The 15,227-nt window shown below is 43.8% G+C and overlaps 1 protein-coding gene across 1 annotated transcript in view; it reads left to right on the top strand.

Moving 5' to 3' along the window:
* Positions 1-15,227, top strand: part of CCDC9B (coiled-coil domain containing 9B) — an 80,411-nt gene that overhangs the window by 35,714 nt on the left and 29,470 nt on the right. Inside the window, exons 7-10 of the mRNA XM_063117729.1 lie at positions 8,466-8,650; positions 10,289-10,344; positions 10,983-11,036; positions 12,394-12,499. Of these exons, the coding sequence (XP_062973799.1) occupies positions 8,466-8,650; positions 10,289-10,344; positions 10,983-11,036; positions 12,394-12,499 (401 nt within the window). The remainder of the gene's footprint in view (positions 1-8,465; positions 8,651-10,288; positions 10,345-10,982; positions 11,037-12,393; positions 12,500-15,227) is intronic.

Here is a 15,227-nt window from a genome sequence, read left to right on the forward strand (position 1 = left end):
TTGCCTTTTGCTTTCCTTCTTTCTTGGGCTACTTCCAGTATCTCAGCAGACAGCCATCTTGCCTTCTTGGTTTTCTGTTTTTGGGGGACGTTTTTTGTTGCCACCTCTTGGACAATGTTGCGAACTTCTGTCCGTAGTTCCTCCGGGACCCTGTCTACTAAATCTAGTCCCTTAAATCTATTCTTCACTTCCACTGCATATTCATTAGGAATATTAGTGAGCTCATATCTAACTGATCTGTGGGTCTTCCCTATTCTCTTTAGTTTGATTCTAAATTGTGCAATAAGAAGTTCGTGATCTGAACTACAGTCAGCTCCAGGTCTTGTTTTTACCGTCTGTATAGATGTCTGCCACCTTTGGCTGCAAAGGATGTAGTCAATCTGATTTCGGTGTCGGCCATCTGGTGAAGTCCATGTATAAAGCCATCTTTTAGGTTGTTGGAAGAGAGTGTTTGTTATGCACAGTGAGTTGTCCTGGCAAAATTCTATCAGCCTATGTCCCGCTTCATTTTGTTCTCCTAGACCATGCTTACCTGTAATTCCAGATGTCATTTGACTGCCCACCTTAGCGTTCCAGTCTCCTGTAATGAAAATAACATCTCTTTTTGGTGTATTATCCAGTAGGTGCTGCAGATCCTCATAGAACTGATCTACTTCTGCTTCTTCAGCATCTGTGGTTGGGGCATATATTTGGATCACTGTGATGTTAAATGGCTTACCCTGAATTCGAATTGAGATCATTCTATCATTTTTTGGATTGTATCCAAGCACTGCTTTAGCCACTTTATTATTAATTATGATGGCTACTCCATTTCTTCTGTGATCCTCTTGTCCACAGTAGTAGATCTGGTGGTGATCTGATGTGAAGTGGCCCATTCCAGTCCATTTCAGTTCACTGACACCCAATATATCTATATTTAATCTTGACATCTCACCAATAACCACATCCAATTTGCCCTGGCTCATAGATCTTACATTCCAGGTTCCTATGGTGTGTTGATCTTTAGAACATCGGATTTGTCGTTCACCACCAGTACTGTCGGCCGCTAGCCGTCCTTTCGGCTTTGAGTTAGCTGCGTCATCACATCTGGGGCTAGTTGAACTTATCCTCTGTTCCTCCCCAGTAGCATTTTTACCATCTTCCGACCTGGGGGTCCCATCTTCCGATGGTATACCAACATATCTCTGGTTGTACTGATCCATTTAGTTTTCATGGCAAGAATACTGGGGTGGGTTGCCATTACCTTCCCCAGGGATCGTATTTAGTCTGACCTCTCTACCATGACCTTCCTGTCTTGGGTGTCCCTTCATGGTTTAGCTCATGGCATCCTTGAGGTGCTCAAGCTCCAGCACCACGACAAGGTAACGATCTCTTTTGCTGGAGCCTGTTGAGATACTTCTAGCCTTTATCATCTTGTTTTAAATACATCTATCTCAACTTTTCTGATGCCTTCTGTACCTATGAATCACATTAAAGTTTTAATTGTCTTTAAATTATTGTTTTACACTTTTGAAAGCTGTCTTAGGCTCTGAAATATGGGCTCCAAATTTATTAAATAATTAAATAAAGCAATTTCCCCTTAAATTGGTTGATATAAAATATTTGATATCCTGTATAAATACAGACTCCCATTCATGTTCCATAACATTACACTTTAAAACTTTTCCTACGGCCAAATTAGATGACACACAAGGGATACATGATCATATCTACCAGTATTTCCTTTTTTCTCCTTTTTCATATAGAACAGCTGAGGTGGACTCTAATTTTGATTTGAAAAGACTTACTAAGGGATGTTTTTTCAGTCTAAGAGTTCCATCACACCAGCGTTTTAGTGCACTCTCACCATGCCTCGTGTGTGAATTTGCACAACGGTACTCACATGACGCTATGCCTGTCCTGCTGACACCCCACCTCTTCCCCAGCCTTTTCCGTCTTTTCCTAGAACGCCTAAAGTCTGGATTATTTTCCCTAAGCACATTTTCCTTGATGGGAGCCTTGCTGTTGGCTTGAATGAATTGCATCGGGACCTGGCAGGGAAAAGCGATCTCTCCCAGCAGCCAGCTCCAAGCCTCAATAGAAAACCCAAATCTTGCATCCCAGGCTCGAAAGTGTTTTTTAAAATCATACAGTGCCCAAATCTCTGCAGAGATAGGATTCTACTCCCACGATGCCCCCAAAGAGCCAGACTAAAGGGTCGTTCCAATTTTGCTGGGAAGAAAGGCGGACTGGTTGAAGTACCTATCTGACAGGACCTGTCTTGTTAAAGTGGGCAGGGGGGGGGAAGGAGCAACCAATGAACTGGAGGGAGAAAGAGAAGGGGTGAGATGGAGTGGAAGAGCAAACCAGCAAAAGAGCATCGGAGGTGAAAACAACAACAACAAGGAGACAAAGCAGGGGGGAAATTATGTGTGATGGAGCCCTAAATCTCCAACAAGTTGCTATTTGTTCCACTGAAGAATACATACTGGAAATGTTTATTTGTTTATTTATTTTATATCCTGCCTTACAACCAAGAAATGCCAGTCAAGGCAACTAACAATAAAGTATATATTAAAAATGAAAACTTAATTAAAATACAACATAAAAACAAATAAATTAAAAGCACAATTAAAAACACAAAAGTAAACATTACCAAGGAATCCAATTTCCCTTCGGCAACAAACCAACTTAGATGCCAGAGGCCTGCCTAAATAAAAACATCTTTGCCTGGCAGTAGGACAACAGAGAAGGAGCCAATTTAACCCCCATTGCCAGAAAGTCCCATAGCCTGGGTACAGTTTCCAAATTTGAAATATTTGTTCCAGCTCTCCTGTTGACACGATTCCAGGCCCAGAGGCACAGCATCACCCAAAGAGTACTCTGAGGGTGATGAGGCTCTGGTCATCTCACTCCAGGGATAACCCCCAGCATCCCCTCATTCACCCTCTGGGCTGAAGGACTTGGCTATCTCCACAACCTCAGCCTTCAAGGACGGCTCTCCCAAAGAATCTCAAGACCCTCAGAAACGGAGGCGTTTGAGGCTACAAAAAGGAGAATGGACCCTTTATGGTTTGCAGTCATTACTGAGCAGGGATGGAGGTTCTGAAGGACCTGAGCTATCAGCCCTCAGTTATTATTATTATTATTATTATTATTATTATTATTATTTATTTATTTATATAGCACCATCAATGTACATGGTGCTGTACAGAGTAAAACAGTAAATAGCAAGACTCTGCCGCATAGGCTTACAATCTAATAAAATCCTAGTAAAAGAATAAGGAGGGGAAGAGAATGCAAACAGGTACAGGGTAGGGTAAGCAGGCACAGGGTAGGGTAAAACTAACAGTATAAAGTCTGCACAACATCAAGTTACTGAGAGTGTCTCAGTAAATCAAACATGATTTCCTTTACTAGACATGACCTCACTGTACCCAATGTGTGTTGGCCTACTGGACATAACTCTTGTCTTACCAGTCATCATTTCTCTATACCAGAACCTTCGCAAGTACCTGAGTGACCGGCCACTTCTGGGTCTCAACCCAGCCAGAACACCTGTAGTATAATATCCTAGATTTCCCCCAAGGACATAATAGATTTCATACGCATAGTGTTTCAGTGCTCCAAAAGTTTCTCTGATATAAATACATCTCTTATTTCTCACACTGCCTTCGTGAGCCCTGAACTCTCAAGTCTGGTGGGTGAGGGGTGTGTGTACAGTCATGGAAAGCAATTAGGAGGACGGCAGAAATTACACTGTTGGAGGGTGTCTTAGAACCAGCATGTCTCCGAGGTGTGAAGAACCGAGGCCTACAAAGCCCAGCAGGGTTTTTCCGGTTGCTCACAATAGAAGTCCTCACCCCTTGCTTCTCCACCCACACGTTTATGGGCCTGCCAGGCCCCTCGGCTCCCTTTGGTAGGGAAGCAAAGCGTTGTTGTTCCTTCCCTCCTTTGCCCACCCACACAGGTGTGTCTCCTTGGCAACAGGTTTCTCAGTCTCTAATTTTCTTCCCGTCTATTTTGCACTGCAATGAAATGGCAAGGCGATTAATTCTTGTTTGGAGGAAGGGTGGAGGTGGCCTCCTTTGAAGGGGAGAAATATGGGATATTGAATTCCCCACAGACAATTAACGTCATTGGATATTCAGTTATTCGCTCTGGGGCCTGACTTGATACCAGAGAGCTGCTGGTTGGCTCCCACCTCTAGTGGAGTACCTAAATACTTGCTGGGTTGATGGCTTCTCTCTCAAATGCATTCTCCTGTGTTCTGAGCAGCCTGTTTTGTTTTATTTTGCTTAAGGTCTTAAACATTCAAGCAAGACGAGTGTTCAGCTGTTATGACACAGGATGGAACAATAAATCATGAGGCCACAGGCAGCACAAGCAAACAATTCCCTGCTCAAAGAACATTGTTCTGACTTGTATACTTAATGCTCATTATGCTGGGTGTTCTGAGCTCACTATACTTAAGGGACTAGGTATACAGGTACACACATTTATATGTCGTGTACCTCGGTAGAATAGAACAGCACCTAAGTACCTGAGCTACGAAGAAGAAAGACCCTAGTTCAAATCCCATCCTCAACTGAGACCTTGTGAGGCTGCCTGCCTCAGTCAACACGCACACACAGCCTTAGTATCCCATCTGTAGTATGGGTATAATTATGCTGGCCCACCTCACCCTATGCACAGATTCTTAAAAGGCAGCTTTCCTCAGCCTGGGATCCACCAGATTTTTGGCCTACAACTCCCATCAGCCTCAGCCAGCATGGCCAATGTCAGGGATGATGGGAGTTGTAGGCCAAAGCATGTGGAGGGCACCAGGTTGGGGAAGGCTGTTGCAAGGGTTAAACAGGCCTGGCCTTGTCATTAGGCAGAGTGAGATGATAGTAGCTGATTTGGGGTGCCATGAATGGGCAGGGGACTATTAGTTATTTAATTTTACAATGATTGTATTTTTACTGCCAGGACTTGTGAGATTTTCTGCCTCAGGGGCCAGGAATAACTTGACCGGCCTTGAGTACTCTGCACCTTAACTTGTGGGGAGAGTGTCATTGCTGCTGTTCCACGTCAAGCAGCAGGGTATCTTGGGCTGGCCCTGGTTACCGAGGCATGCAAAGCACTTTTACTGCAGTAAAATGCTGCAGCAATCTTCCTTAACAAGTCTCATGAATGATAAGCTTTGCAAACTGATTAGAGATATTTTTGATGTCGTAAGCAGTGTATAAACTGATTAAATAAATTAATTATAAATAAAACCCATTAATGTAGCTGGGTAAGCCAAGTGGACTATTAGCCATTTGTATTTTCCACCTCAGATATGGACACTTTCAACTGGTTATTAATCCAGCATTAAATACCTATGCAGAATGACCAGTTCTGACTAGTGATATATGGGTTTCGTTAAATTCGTTCAAGATTAATGATATGAAGGGTCTTTAGCAGGACTGGAATAGGGAACTGGATTGTCCCATTTTACCTACTCAGTAGGGTGTTTTTAGGGATGTACGAGATTTCCCCCCCACCCACTTGCACAAATGCACTTTAGCGCAAGTGCAATTTATGCAAATCCTCCCAAAAAGTTTTTTAAAAAATGTTCTGCAAGTTCACGAAATCTGTAAGTTTTAGAAAAAGCCAGTCCACTGCAGAATCTGCAGGTCGGAATCACTGAAAACTGAACTCACTTAAATCAGTTGCAGATTTTGCCGACATCGCTACTTCTGACATTACATTTTGCAAGTAGGTTCTGAATCCCAGACTTTGATCCCTATGACAAAATTCACACAACTATATGCTGTTGGAATGGATCATTGATGGATATAAACACATTTTTCTTTTCTTGCAGCCTTCCCCAACCTGGTGCCCTCCAGATATACTGTACTACGGCTACCATCAGCCCTAGCCAATATGGCTGATGGTCAAGGATGATGGGAGTTGTAGTCCAAACCATCTGGAGGGCACCAGCATGGGGAAGATTGCTGGGGTCTTGGATTCCTAAAATAGATGCCTCCACCTTGTAGCCTCCCTCTAGCTTAGGGTTAGGCAACCTGAAGGCTGTGTAAATATCTTTTAAGCTGTGCAGTGACTGTGAATTATCACTGCGTCATTGACTTGTGAACATCACAGGGCTTTTCCCTGAAGTTTCACGTTGGAAAAGTCTTTTCCTGAGGAAGGGAGGCTACCACGATACTTCTGCCATGTGACCACACTCCAGGGTTGATCCAGGGGCGTTCTGGGTGGATCCCTGGCAGATGGCGATCGGTGGTTGGTCACCAGAAGCCAGAAAGAGGGTGCTCCCTCCTGGCATGGGGATTTCCCATCCCAATCCCGCAGCAATTTCAGGGGGAAGGAGCAGTGAAGTGGCGCTGTGAAGACAGCCCCCTGGTATTCTCCAGGTCTTTTGGACAACTCCCATCCTACTTGACCATTGGACATGCTGGTTGGGGCTGATGGGAATTGTAGTGTAAAACATCTAGAGAGAACCAGGTTGCCTAGTCCTGCTCTAGCTTCTTTGGCTCAGCCAGCTAAATCATTACTATAACACAATGATGCAATTAGGAAATGAAGAGCCTTTCAGATGCCCAAGGCCCTCTATTTACTCAAGCAGTGGATCTGTATGGTGGATAGGAATAGAAAGAGAGATGATATAAGGCCAGTAAATATGTTTTAATTTCAGTTGGCCTTTTATTTTTATACAGTCTTAAAAGTCATGACACAAGGAAAAAGGAATAGGAGGGGAAGAGGGGGGAAATAGGTTTTTCAGCAGGGATTTTTAGAATTGACTGCTATATTCCTTACTTAATATTGTTTTATTTTCCTCTCCTTTTGTTGTTTTTTCCTTATTGTATTTTTATTGTATTATTGTTATTATGGTTTTGTAAACCACTGTTCGCACAATATATCTATTCATAGAACTATCTCTGAATAGTGGTATATTAATATATTTTAAATAAATAAAAATGAAGTGAAATGAAAAGGTAAACAGTAAATTGAAATGTTTGTTTTAACCATAGATCTCCCAGCTTTTGACCACATAGTCCTTGAAGTAGCTTTGCAATATTAAAAACCCAATAAACTCAAAATTACAATGACATCCAATTAAAACAACATAACACAGTGGGGGGGGGAGATATAAGCAATATAACAATTCCAAAATAGCAGCAGATAAAAATAGCATCCAAAATCACAGCAATGAATAGCAACAGCAGGAGAACAACAGCTTAGCCATGAAATGTCTGGATGTAACCAAACTGCCTTAACTTGTTGTCTAAAAGCTAATACAGTTGCTGCATACAAATATATATGGGGAGGGGATTCTATCAATGGGGCACCATTACAGAGGAGATCTTCTGCTCAGTCCCCACCTACCTAACCTCTGGAGGTGATGGCACCTGGAACAGGGTCTCTGAAGTAAACTGTAAAGGCAGGTAGGTTTATTTGAGGGAAGGCAATCCATGTTTCACAATATTCCCTCCTGTATTTGTAAATCATGAAGAGCAGGGGTGCACAACCAATGGCCCATGTACCCCAGCCTCCAGGTGGTCCCCCAAGCCCTGTTGTCCAGTCCTTCAGCCACTGCTGCTGAAAAAACACCAAGACCACCACTTTACCGCTGCTAATGGTGAGAGTAAAGCGGTGGCCAAGGTTTTCTCCCCAGCAACCCCAAGCAGACCGAATTGCTGCTTGGCCACTGCTAATGGCAGTGATAAAACAGCGATCAGGGTTGCTGGGCTTCCCCAGTGACCCAGAAGGAGCTGGTATCACTGCTTCTGTGCCACTAGTGGAAGCACAAAAGCAGCAATGCCCCTAAGGTCACTAAGAGGAGGGCAACCCCAAAGCTGCCTCCGTCACTACTTTGCTCCTGCTAATGGTGGTGATAAAGAAGCAATCAGGCTCACTGGTGTGAAAAGGAGGCTTTAGCCTCTTCCTCCTCCTGAAGGCCTAATGGGCATTGCTGCTTTAACTCCGCCCCTTCCTATTGACCCTATGGGGGTTGCTTTGGTGTGTGTGTGTGTGCAGCTCCCTGAGGCTTCTGGTAATGTTAGAAAATGATGGGGTGGCCACAGCATAAGAAAAACAGAGGGCTGATCAAAGCAAATGGGAGTAGCGATAAGAGATTGCTCAGTCTCTCGATACTACAGAATTGTTGTTGTTGTTGTTGTCGTCTCTCACTCATGGCGGTTTTTCTAGATGGACATGATGGGCATTGCCAAGTTATGCTGCCTTTTACAGATTCAGGAATTTCCTGACAATTGAGCATGTTTTAATTATGACTGCTTTCTGGATGGTGGTGTGGATATATTTTGGTAGGCCCAGTTTCTGAAGGTTTTCTGATTATTATTATTATTATTATTATTATTATTATTATTATTTTATTGATTTCATAGCCAAAGAATGGCAGCAATAGCGCAATCTCCAACTTCAACTCTGTGCATCCCTGGGGGTGCTGCCATGTTAATTAGCTGCCCTTTTGTTTCAATTAGGAGAGAGGTAAATCTCCCCAGAAGAGCCCAGGGGAGAAGGGTTCAACCCTGACTGGGAGAGAGCGGTCAGAATACATGCGATGGAAGAAAGAACGGGATCAGATCGACCTTGAGCGTCTGGCACGCCACAAGAATTCAAGGGGAGAATGGCGACGGGCTTGGGACATAGAAAAATCAGAGCGCATGTAGGTCGTCTCCACATCCAACCCAACAAACTTTGCTTGCTGTAGCCTGTGCAAAGAGGTCAATGGTAGAAATAATATCCTGGTACGGGCTAGGAAATGGACGGGAAGCAATCTACCTAATTACACTCTTGAGGCTGTGTGTTATATGTGGCATGTGATTGCTAGACAAAGAGGATAGTCTGTCACTGTCTCTGCCTTAATAGATGGCTCAGATTCAATGACCCACAGTGGATCCATTAGAATCCCTGGTGTATCCAAGTGATAGAGGAAGGAGACATCTCAAGTTGTTTAGAGAAGAGCCCCTTAGAAAGGAAGCCTCCATAGTTTATTTTCATTCTAGCAAAAAGTTCATCTGATTTATAACCCCTGTTATTAGTGAATGCCCTTGAGGCATCCTACAATTATTCTGGTGGGGTCTTGATCATGGTGTGTTTGATAACCCAAGTAGCAACACCCACAGATTATTGAGGATTTAGCTGAGACTGACAGTACTAGAACTTGCAGTCACTCAGTGAAACTGATTGGCCGTAGGTTCAGGACAGACAAGTGAAATATTGCCACAAGTCCTGTTGCACCAGCAGGATGGAAGATTGTAAGCCTATGCGGCAGGGTCTTGCTATTTACTGTGTTATCTGTACAGCACCATGTACATCGATGGTGCTATATAAATAAATAATAATAATAATAACTGCTAGTGCAACAGGAACTCGCAGTTCCTGAAACAAACCCGGAAATTATCAGAAATGCTCCCTTCTGTGAGCTCTGCTGATCTGCCCCATTCTGGAAATGAGTATTTCCACTCCTTTCGTGTAGTTTCAAGAATGCTACTTCCTGTTGCGCTAGTGGTCCATTCCACTAGCATGGAGGCAGCATAGGATACTGCCCAATGCCTAAAGTGAGTAGGTAGCTCACAACTGCATGATGTCTTAATAGCCATTGCCATAGATGGCTTTTTAAAAAAGCAGATTTATGGAGGATCAGTCTTTTAGTGGATTATAGCTAGGAATGATAGCTAAATGGAACCTTTCTATTCAAAGGCAGTCTACCTTTGAAATGCAGGTGGTGGGGACATAAAGAAGGGAGGCGTGTAGCAAGAATCCCTTCCTTGTAAGCTTTCCAGAAGCATCTGATTTGCCCTTATTGGAAACAGAGGTTTGGACTAGAATAAGTGGTCCCAACTTTGGGTCCTCAGATGTTGTTAGACTACAAATCCAATTATCCTGATCAAATTATCCCATGCTGACTGGGGATGGTGGAAATTGTAGTTCAGTATCTGGAGACTCAAGGTTGGGAACCACTGGACTAGACTGATCTTGGTCTGGTCTGGCATGGATTATTTTTTTTGGCATTCTTGCAGCATGATTTCCTCGCAACCTTTGCCCTGCTAAGCTATGTTGGGTACAGGTTTTTTTGCAAGAAGGAAAACATTGAGGATTCAGGAGGGGGTGGATTTTGAAGCAGAGTTTATTGCTTACAATATTCAAATGGGTTTAATTTTTTAGGCCAATCCATTACTTGTCATACAGATAGCATGTCAGGTTCACAGTCATTTTTTATGTGTTAAAGTCAACGGGAGTAGACCACTCCGCAGATTTTTTCTGTGGCATCATACCTGAAATGTTTTTTTTTCATTTGCAGGTTTGAGGATGTTAAGGATGGGGAACCAGCCTTGGATTGTCCCCACAGTAAGAAAGGTCAGCAAAAGGACTGGGTACTTCATTGACCCCAATATGTTTACATCAGTTGTGAAGAATGCAATCTTTGGATATCTTCTTTGCTATAGTCAATCTTAGAATTTGGCTGCTATCTATACTGGAAAGATTTATATTTAGAAAAGAGTTTGCAGGCAATGCCTGAACTATGTATGATAGATAAATGTTTAAAATTCCATATCCTAATCCTCATAAGAAAAGATATTTTGAAGGCAAAGTTTCAAGGAAAGCTCAAACCATGAATACAAATACATCACACAAAAATGTTTTGCTCACTTTCTTTGGCTACTGCTATTATACCAGATGTTTTCTCAGTTTTCTCTGTCCTATGGTACCCTTTTTCATGATGGAACCAGTCAAATCTTTCTTTCCTAGATGTTTCCTAGCCTTACCCATCCAGGTGCCCTCCAAATGTGTTGGACTACAACCCCTATGGCTGGAGATTATGGATGCTGTATTCCAACACATCTGGAGGGCATCAAGTTGGGGAAGGTTGTTGTATATACTTCTGTGCAGTCAAATTAGGTGATCTGGGCTATGTTGTATTTCTTTTTTGGTGGGGAAAGAGTGGAATTTGCTGTTTCATGATCTTGTTGTTTTTCGTGCTTTTTTCTTTCCAGGTGGAAGAAATGCCCGCAAATCCCAGCACCGTCCATTGCCTTCTGAAGGAAAAGGTGAGTAGAGCCCAGGAATAGGCTTGAGTTCAGTTCAGCTGTAATGCAGAAGCTGACTTTCTTTTCATAGCAACCAGCCATCAGTAGAAAACCTTATGGAGAGAAGACATTTTATCCTAAGAGCATTTTTTCTTTGCCTGCCACTCCAGGATCAGAGTAACTGTGACCTAGCTAGTTATTGAATTAAGGAGATATATGTTTCTGAATCCTCAGAAGGCAATTTTAAACCTATCCCTGAAGAAGGCCCCTAAAAATATCAGGGCTGAAACATGTTGGGTTTTATTGAAAATATAATAGTATTTTCCAACGTCTTGAGATGTGTTCTCTCTCTGTAGAGCTGGGTTTCCTGCACCTTTCTATGACATCACTTTTTTATGCAACCTTAACATAAAGTAGGAGGACACACACACCCTTCCACAGCCCCAGCAGGTTTGATGAATCCTATAGAGTCTTGTCTCTTTCCCTGGGAGGCCATAGCTGGGCTATCAACCAAAGAGAAATCTGATCAGTAGGACAGCAGAAACCACAGGGGCTGGAAAGCATGATGGAAATAGTACTGTAGGACAGAGAGTGTGGGCACATTGCAGGGATTATAGTTAGATACCACACGTATGTAAAAGAAAGCTGTGCAACCAAGGAGAATGTTGGGAATAGCTGCAGAAGACAACAGCATGAGAGGGTTGCATAGCCTTTGTAGCTGAAGAGCTTCTGGAGAGATGGTGCAAGGTGAGGTGGTAATAACAGTGGTGTTTGGAAAGCCAGAGGGGGGACCTATTTGAAGCAGTAGAGAAAGGACCATGAAGGGCACCCTCCCACCATTTAAGTTTATTATGATATTTATATCTAGCCTTTTTTCCATTCAACTCAATGTGTCAGACATAGGCTATCCAGACAATCTCCCAGACTGGCTTAGCTTCAGCAAGGTTGTTGTAGCGTGTGCTTTCCCTGGGACCCGATCAGGGCCAGCCCGGGATATTTTGCTGCCTGAAGTGAAGAACAAGGTAACGCCCCCTTCTATTCCATGTACAGAAGCTGACTAGACTAGCAGATGAATCTGTCTTCATCACTGATGATAGGAGACCCACCTTCACTCCATCTGAAGGCACAGGTTAAGATAGAGGGTACAGAGTAGGCACATGGCACACAGGTCTCTCCTCCAACACCTTGTTGATGCCTCCCGGCATCTGCTGCCTGAGGTGATGGCTTCACTTTGCTAACTGCAACTTTGTATGATTAAGTGGACGTATTGTTACTGGGCCTTCCTTCAATCATGGGGGTCAGGCTTATAAGGCAAAGCTCTTGTGGCATGGCCTGACATGCCTAGCCTCTTGCTCTATGTATGGCATGTTTTGTTCAGGTGGAGGACAACACAGAAGGAGCACCAGTGAATCTGCCTCCAGAACATTGCCAGTCATGAGCAGTAAAGCCAGAGGGAAGGACAGACTGACCGGCAGAGCCAGAAGGTAGGTCAGCAGCTGTACATGGGATCACTTTATCAGCTACATAAAATGTTGTCCTCAATTGGTCGTTACTGTATATTAGGGGTGTGCACGGACCCCCCAATCTGCTTGGTGGATTTTCCGGATCGGGCCCGATCCTCTTCGCGCCGCTCCGCCCGTCTCCCGCTCCGCTCCGCGGAGCGAGATCCGGCTTCACCGCCGTCACTATATGGGTGGCGGCGGCGGCGGTGCAAGATAAGCCACCCACCCACCCCACCTCCTTACCTTCCTCTGTCGCGGGCTTCAATTGAGGCCCCAGTTGAAGCCGGAAGAGGCCTAGGCCTTCACTTCCGGCTTCAACCAGGGCCTCAATTGAAGCCCGCGACGGAGGAAGGTAAGCGTCCCTCCTCCCTGCTCCCTTACCTGGCGCTGCCGCATGGATGGCGGCGCTGGTGGTGCCAGGCAGGCCAGGCCCCTGCCCCCTTACCTTCCTCCGTCGCGGGCTTCAATTGAGGCCCCGGTTGAAGCCGGAAGAGGCCTCGGCCTTCACTTCCGGCTTCAACCGGGGCCTCAATTGAAGCCCGCGACGGAGGAAGGTAAGTGTCCCTCCTCCCTGCTCCCTTACCTGGTGCTGCCGCCGCCGCTGCATGGATGGCGGCGCCGGCAGTGCCAGATTAGTCCCCCTCCCCCCCCCACTTACCTGCAGGCGAAGCTCCGGATTGAGGCGATCCTCTTCGCCTCGATCCGCAGCCCTCCTGACTCTCTTTGCCTCCGCCTTTTTCGGAGGCGAATTAGGCCGCCTCGCTCCTGCTTCTCTGAACCGAAGAGAAGCGGAGCACATCCCTACTGTATATGTGTACTCTTGAAAGTAAAGACAGAGTAAAATAAACAGTGGGGTCAAAAGACCGTGAAATGCAATTTGTACAGTCTATGCAACACTCAAATATATTCATGATAAGCCAAGTGGCAATTTAAAACAGCTTTGCCAATAACATCTGGTGAGAATTATCACTATGCTTTATTTATTTAAGCTCAAATAGAGATATCCCAGTCTAAACCTTAAATACTTTACTGCATTTGGCCTAATATATACATTTATTCTCACATATGTGGTGTGTGTGTGTATAACACTTCATGCATTTGATGAAGTGGCCTCTAGTCATTGAAAACCCATGACACAATATATCTGTTAGTCTTTACAGTGCCACAAGAGTCTTCTTTGTTATCAAAATATTAAAATAACCAATATTATGCATGCTTGCCTAGTAAATGAGCCTCATGTGGCGCAGAGCGGTAAAGCAGCAGTTTCTGCAGCTGAAACTCTCCCCACGGCCTGAGTTCGATCCCAGCGGAAGCTGGTTTCAGGCAGCCGGCTCGGGTCGACTCAGCCTTCCATCCTCCCGAGGTCGGTAATATGAGTACCCAGTTAGCTGGGGGAAAGGTAATAATGGCCAGGGAAGGCAACGGCAAACCATCCCGCTATAAGGCCTGCCAAGAAAACATCAGCGAAAGCTGGTGTCCCTCCAAGAGTCAGTAATGACTCAGTGCTTGCACGAGAGGTTCCTTTCCTTTTTCTTCTTTGCCTAGTAATATACAAAGATCCATCATAAGTACACCTATAATATGCAATGAGACATGACACAGCTTAGTTTAATGTGTGTTTAACAACAGCCTTTTGGGGCAGTATCCAATGGTACCCCTACATGGAGTAGATCCATTGAAGTGAATGGGCCTAGTTTATGTAGGGCTACTATTGCATACTTCCCTTCATTTTCTTGGTATATTTGCTGGACTGTGGTTGAACTCAAAGGGTGTTAGAAATAGGGATTGTGGGCCATACTGGAAAAAATGATTAGTCAGAGAATACCTGGAAATGTATGATGTTGTCTGTGTGACTTTTCGCTTCTTTTCTTTCTTGTGTTGTGTAATGACAAAATGTACTTTTGCAGCCTAAAGTTTAAGTTAATGAAGGTAATTATGTTGTGTTAGCCTATAATTAGCTTTGGGACATCTCCAAAATTCAGTCAGAAAGGTAGTTGGGTTCTGAGTTGTCTCTTTCAAATCTTGTTCATACTACTTATGAGAATTTTGTCCATACTACTTATGTTGAATTAAGTAAGGGTAGCTTAAGATTTGATTATAACAGCCTATGTTGTAGCTGCAAACAATTAAATTAGTGCAGTCTAATTTTATAGCACTCATTCTTTCTTAGTTACATTAGTTTTTTAATCTGCTCCAAAACTAAAGGTTTCCAATGATGTGTGTGTGTGTGTGTGTGAGAGAGAGAGAGAGAGAGAGAAAGAAAGAAAGAAAAAGAAAAAGAGAGGAATATTTTAAAGATTTTTAAAGCTATTATTCGGTGAAAACAATCAGAAATGTTCTCCATACCTTCTATTGTGTTCCACATGGGCTACTCAGAAACCAAGTTGAGATATCAAAGCACAACAGGAAGGGGATATATTTTTCCATGTGGTCAAAAACTAAATGTTCAGGGTTCAAGTACACACTTGCAAATATATTTTTGTCAGATGATTTAAATGTAAATGAGAATAAGCACTCTCTTATAATGGTAAGAAGCGCAAAAGGGCATGCCTTACTCGAAATGGAGCCTTCAGTTAGATGAAATAGTAGTTCAGAATGCTACTCTCAGTTCTTATCCAAAGTAAAAGTCTAAAACACACGTGAAGAACGTCTGCCCCACAGGTTGAATTAGGCCCAACGAGCCTCCCATCCAGCCTGTGAAGACCTTTAG

This window comes from Elgaria multicarinata, chromosome 2 (assembly GCF_023053635.1).
Source record: "Elgaria multicarinata webbii isolate HBS135686 ecotype San Diego chromosome 2, rElgMul1.1.pri, whole genome shotgun sequence".
Classification (NCBI taxonomy): domain Eukaryota; kingdom Metazoa; phylum Chordata; class Lepidosauria; order Squamata; family Anguidae; genus Elgaria; species Elgaria multicarinata.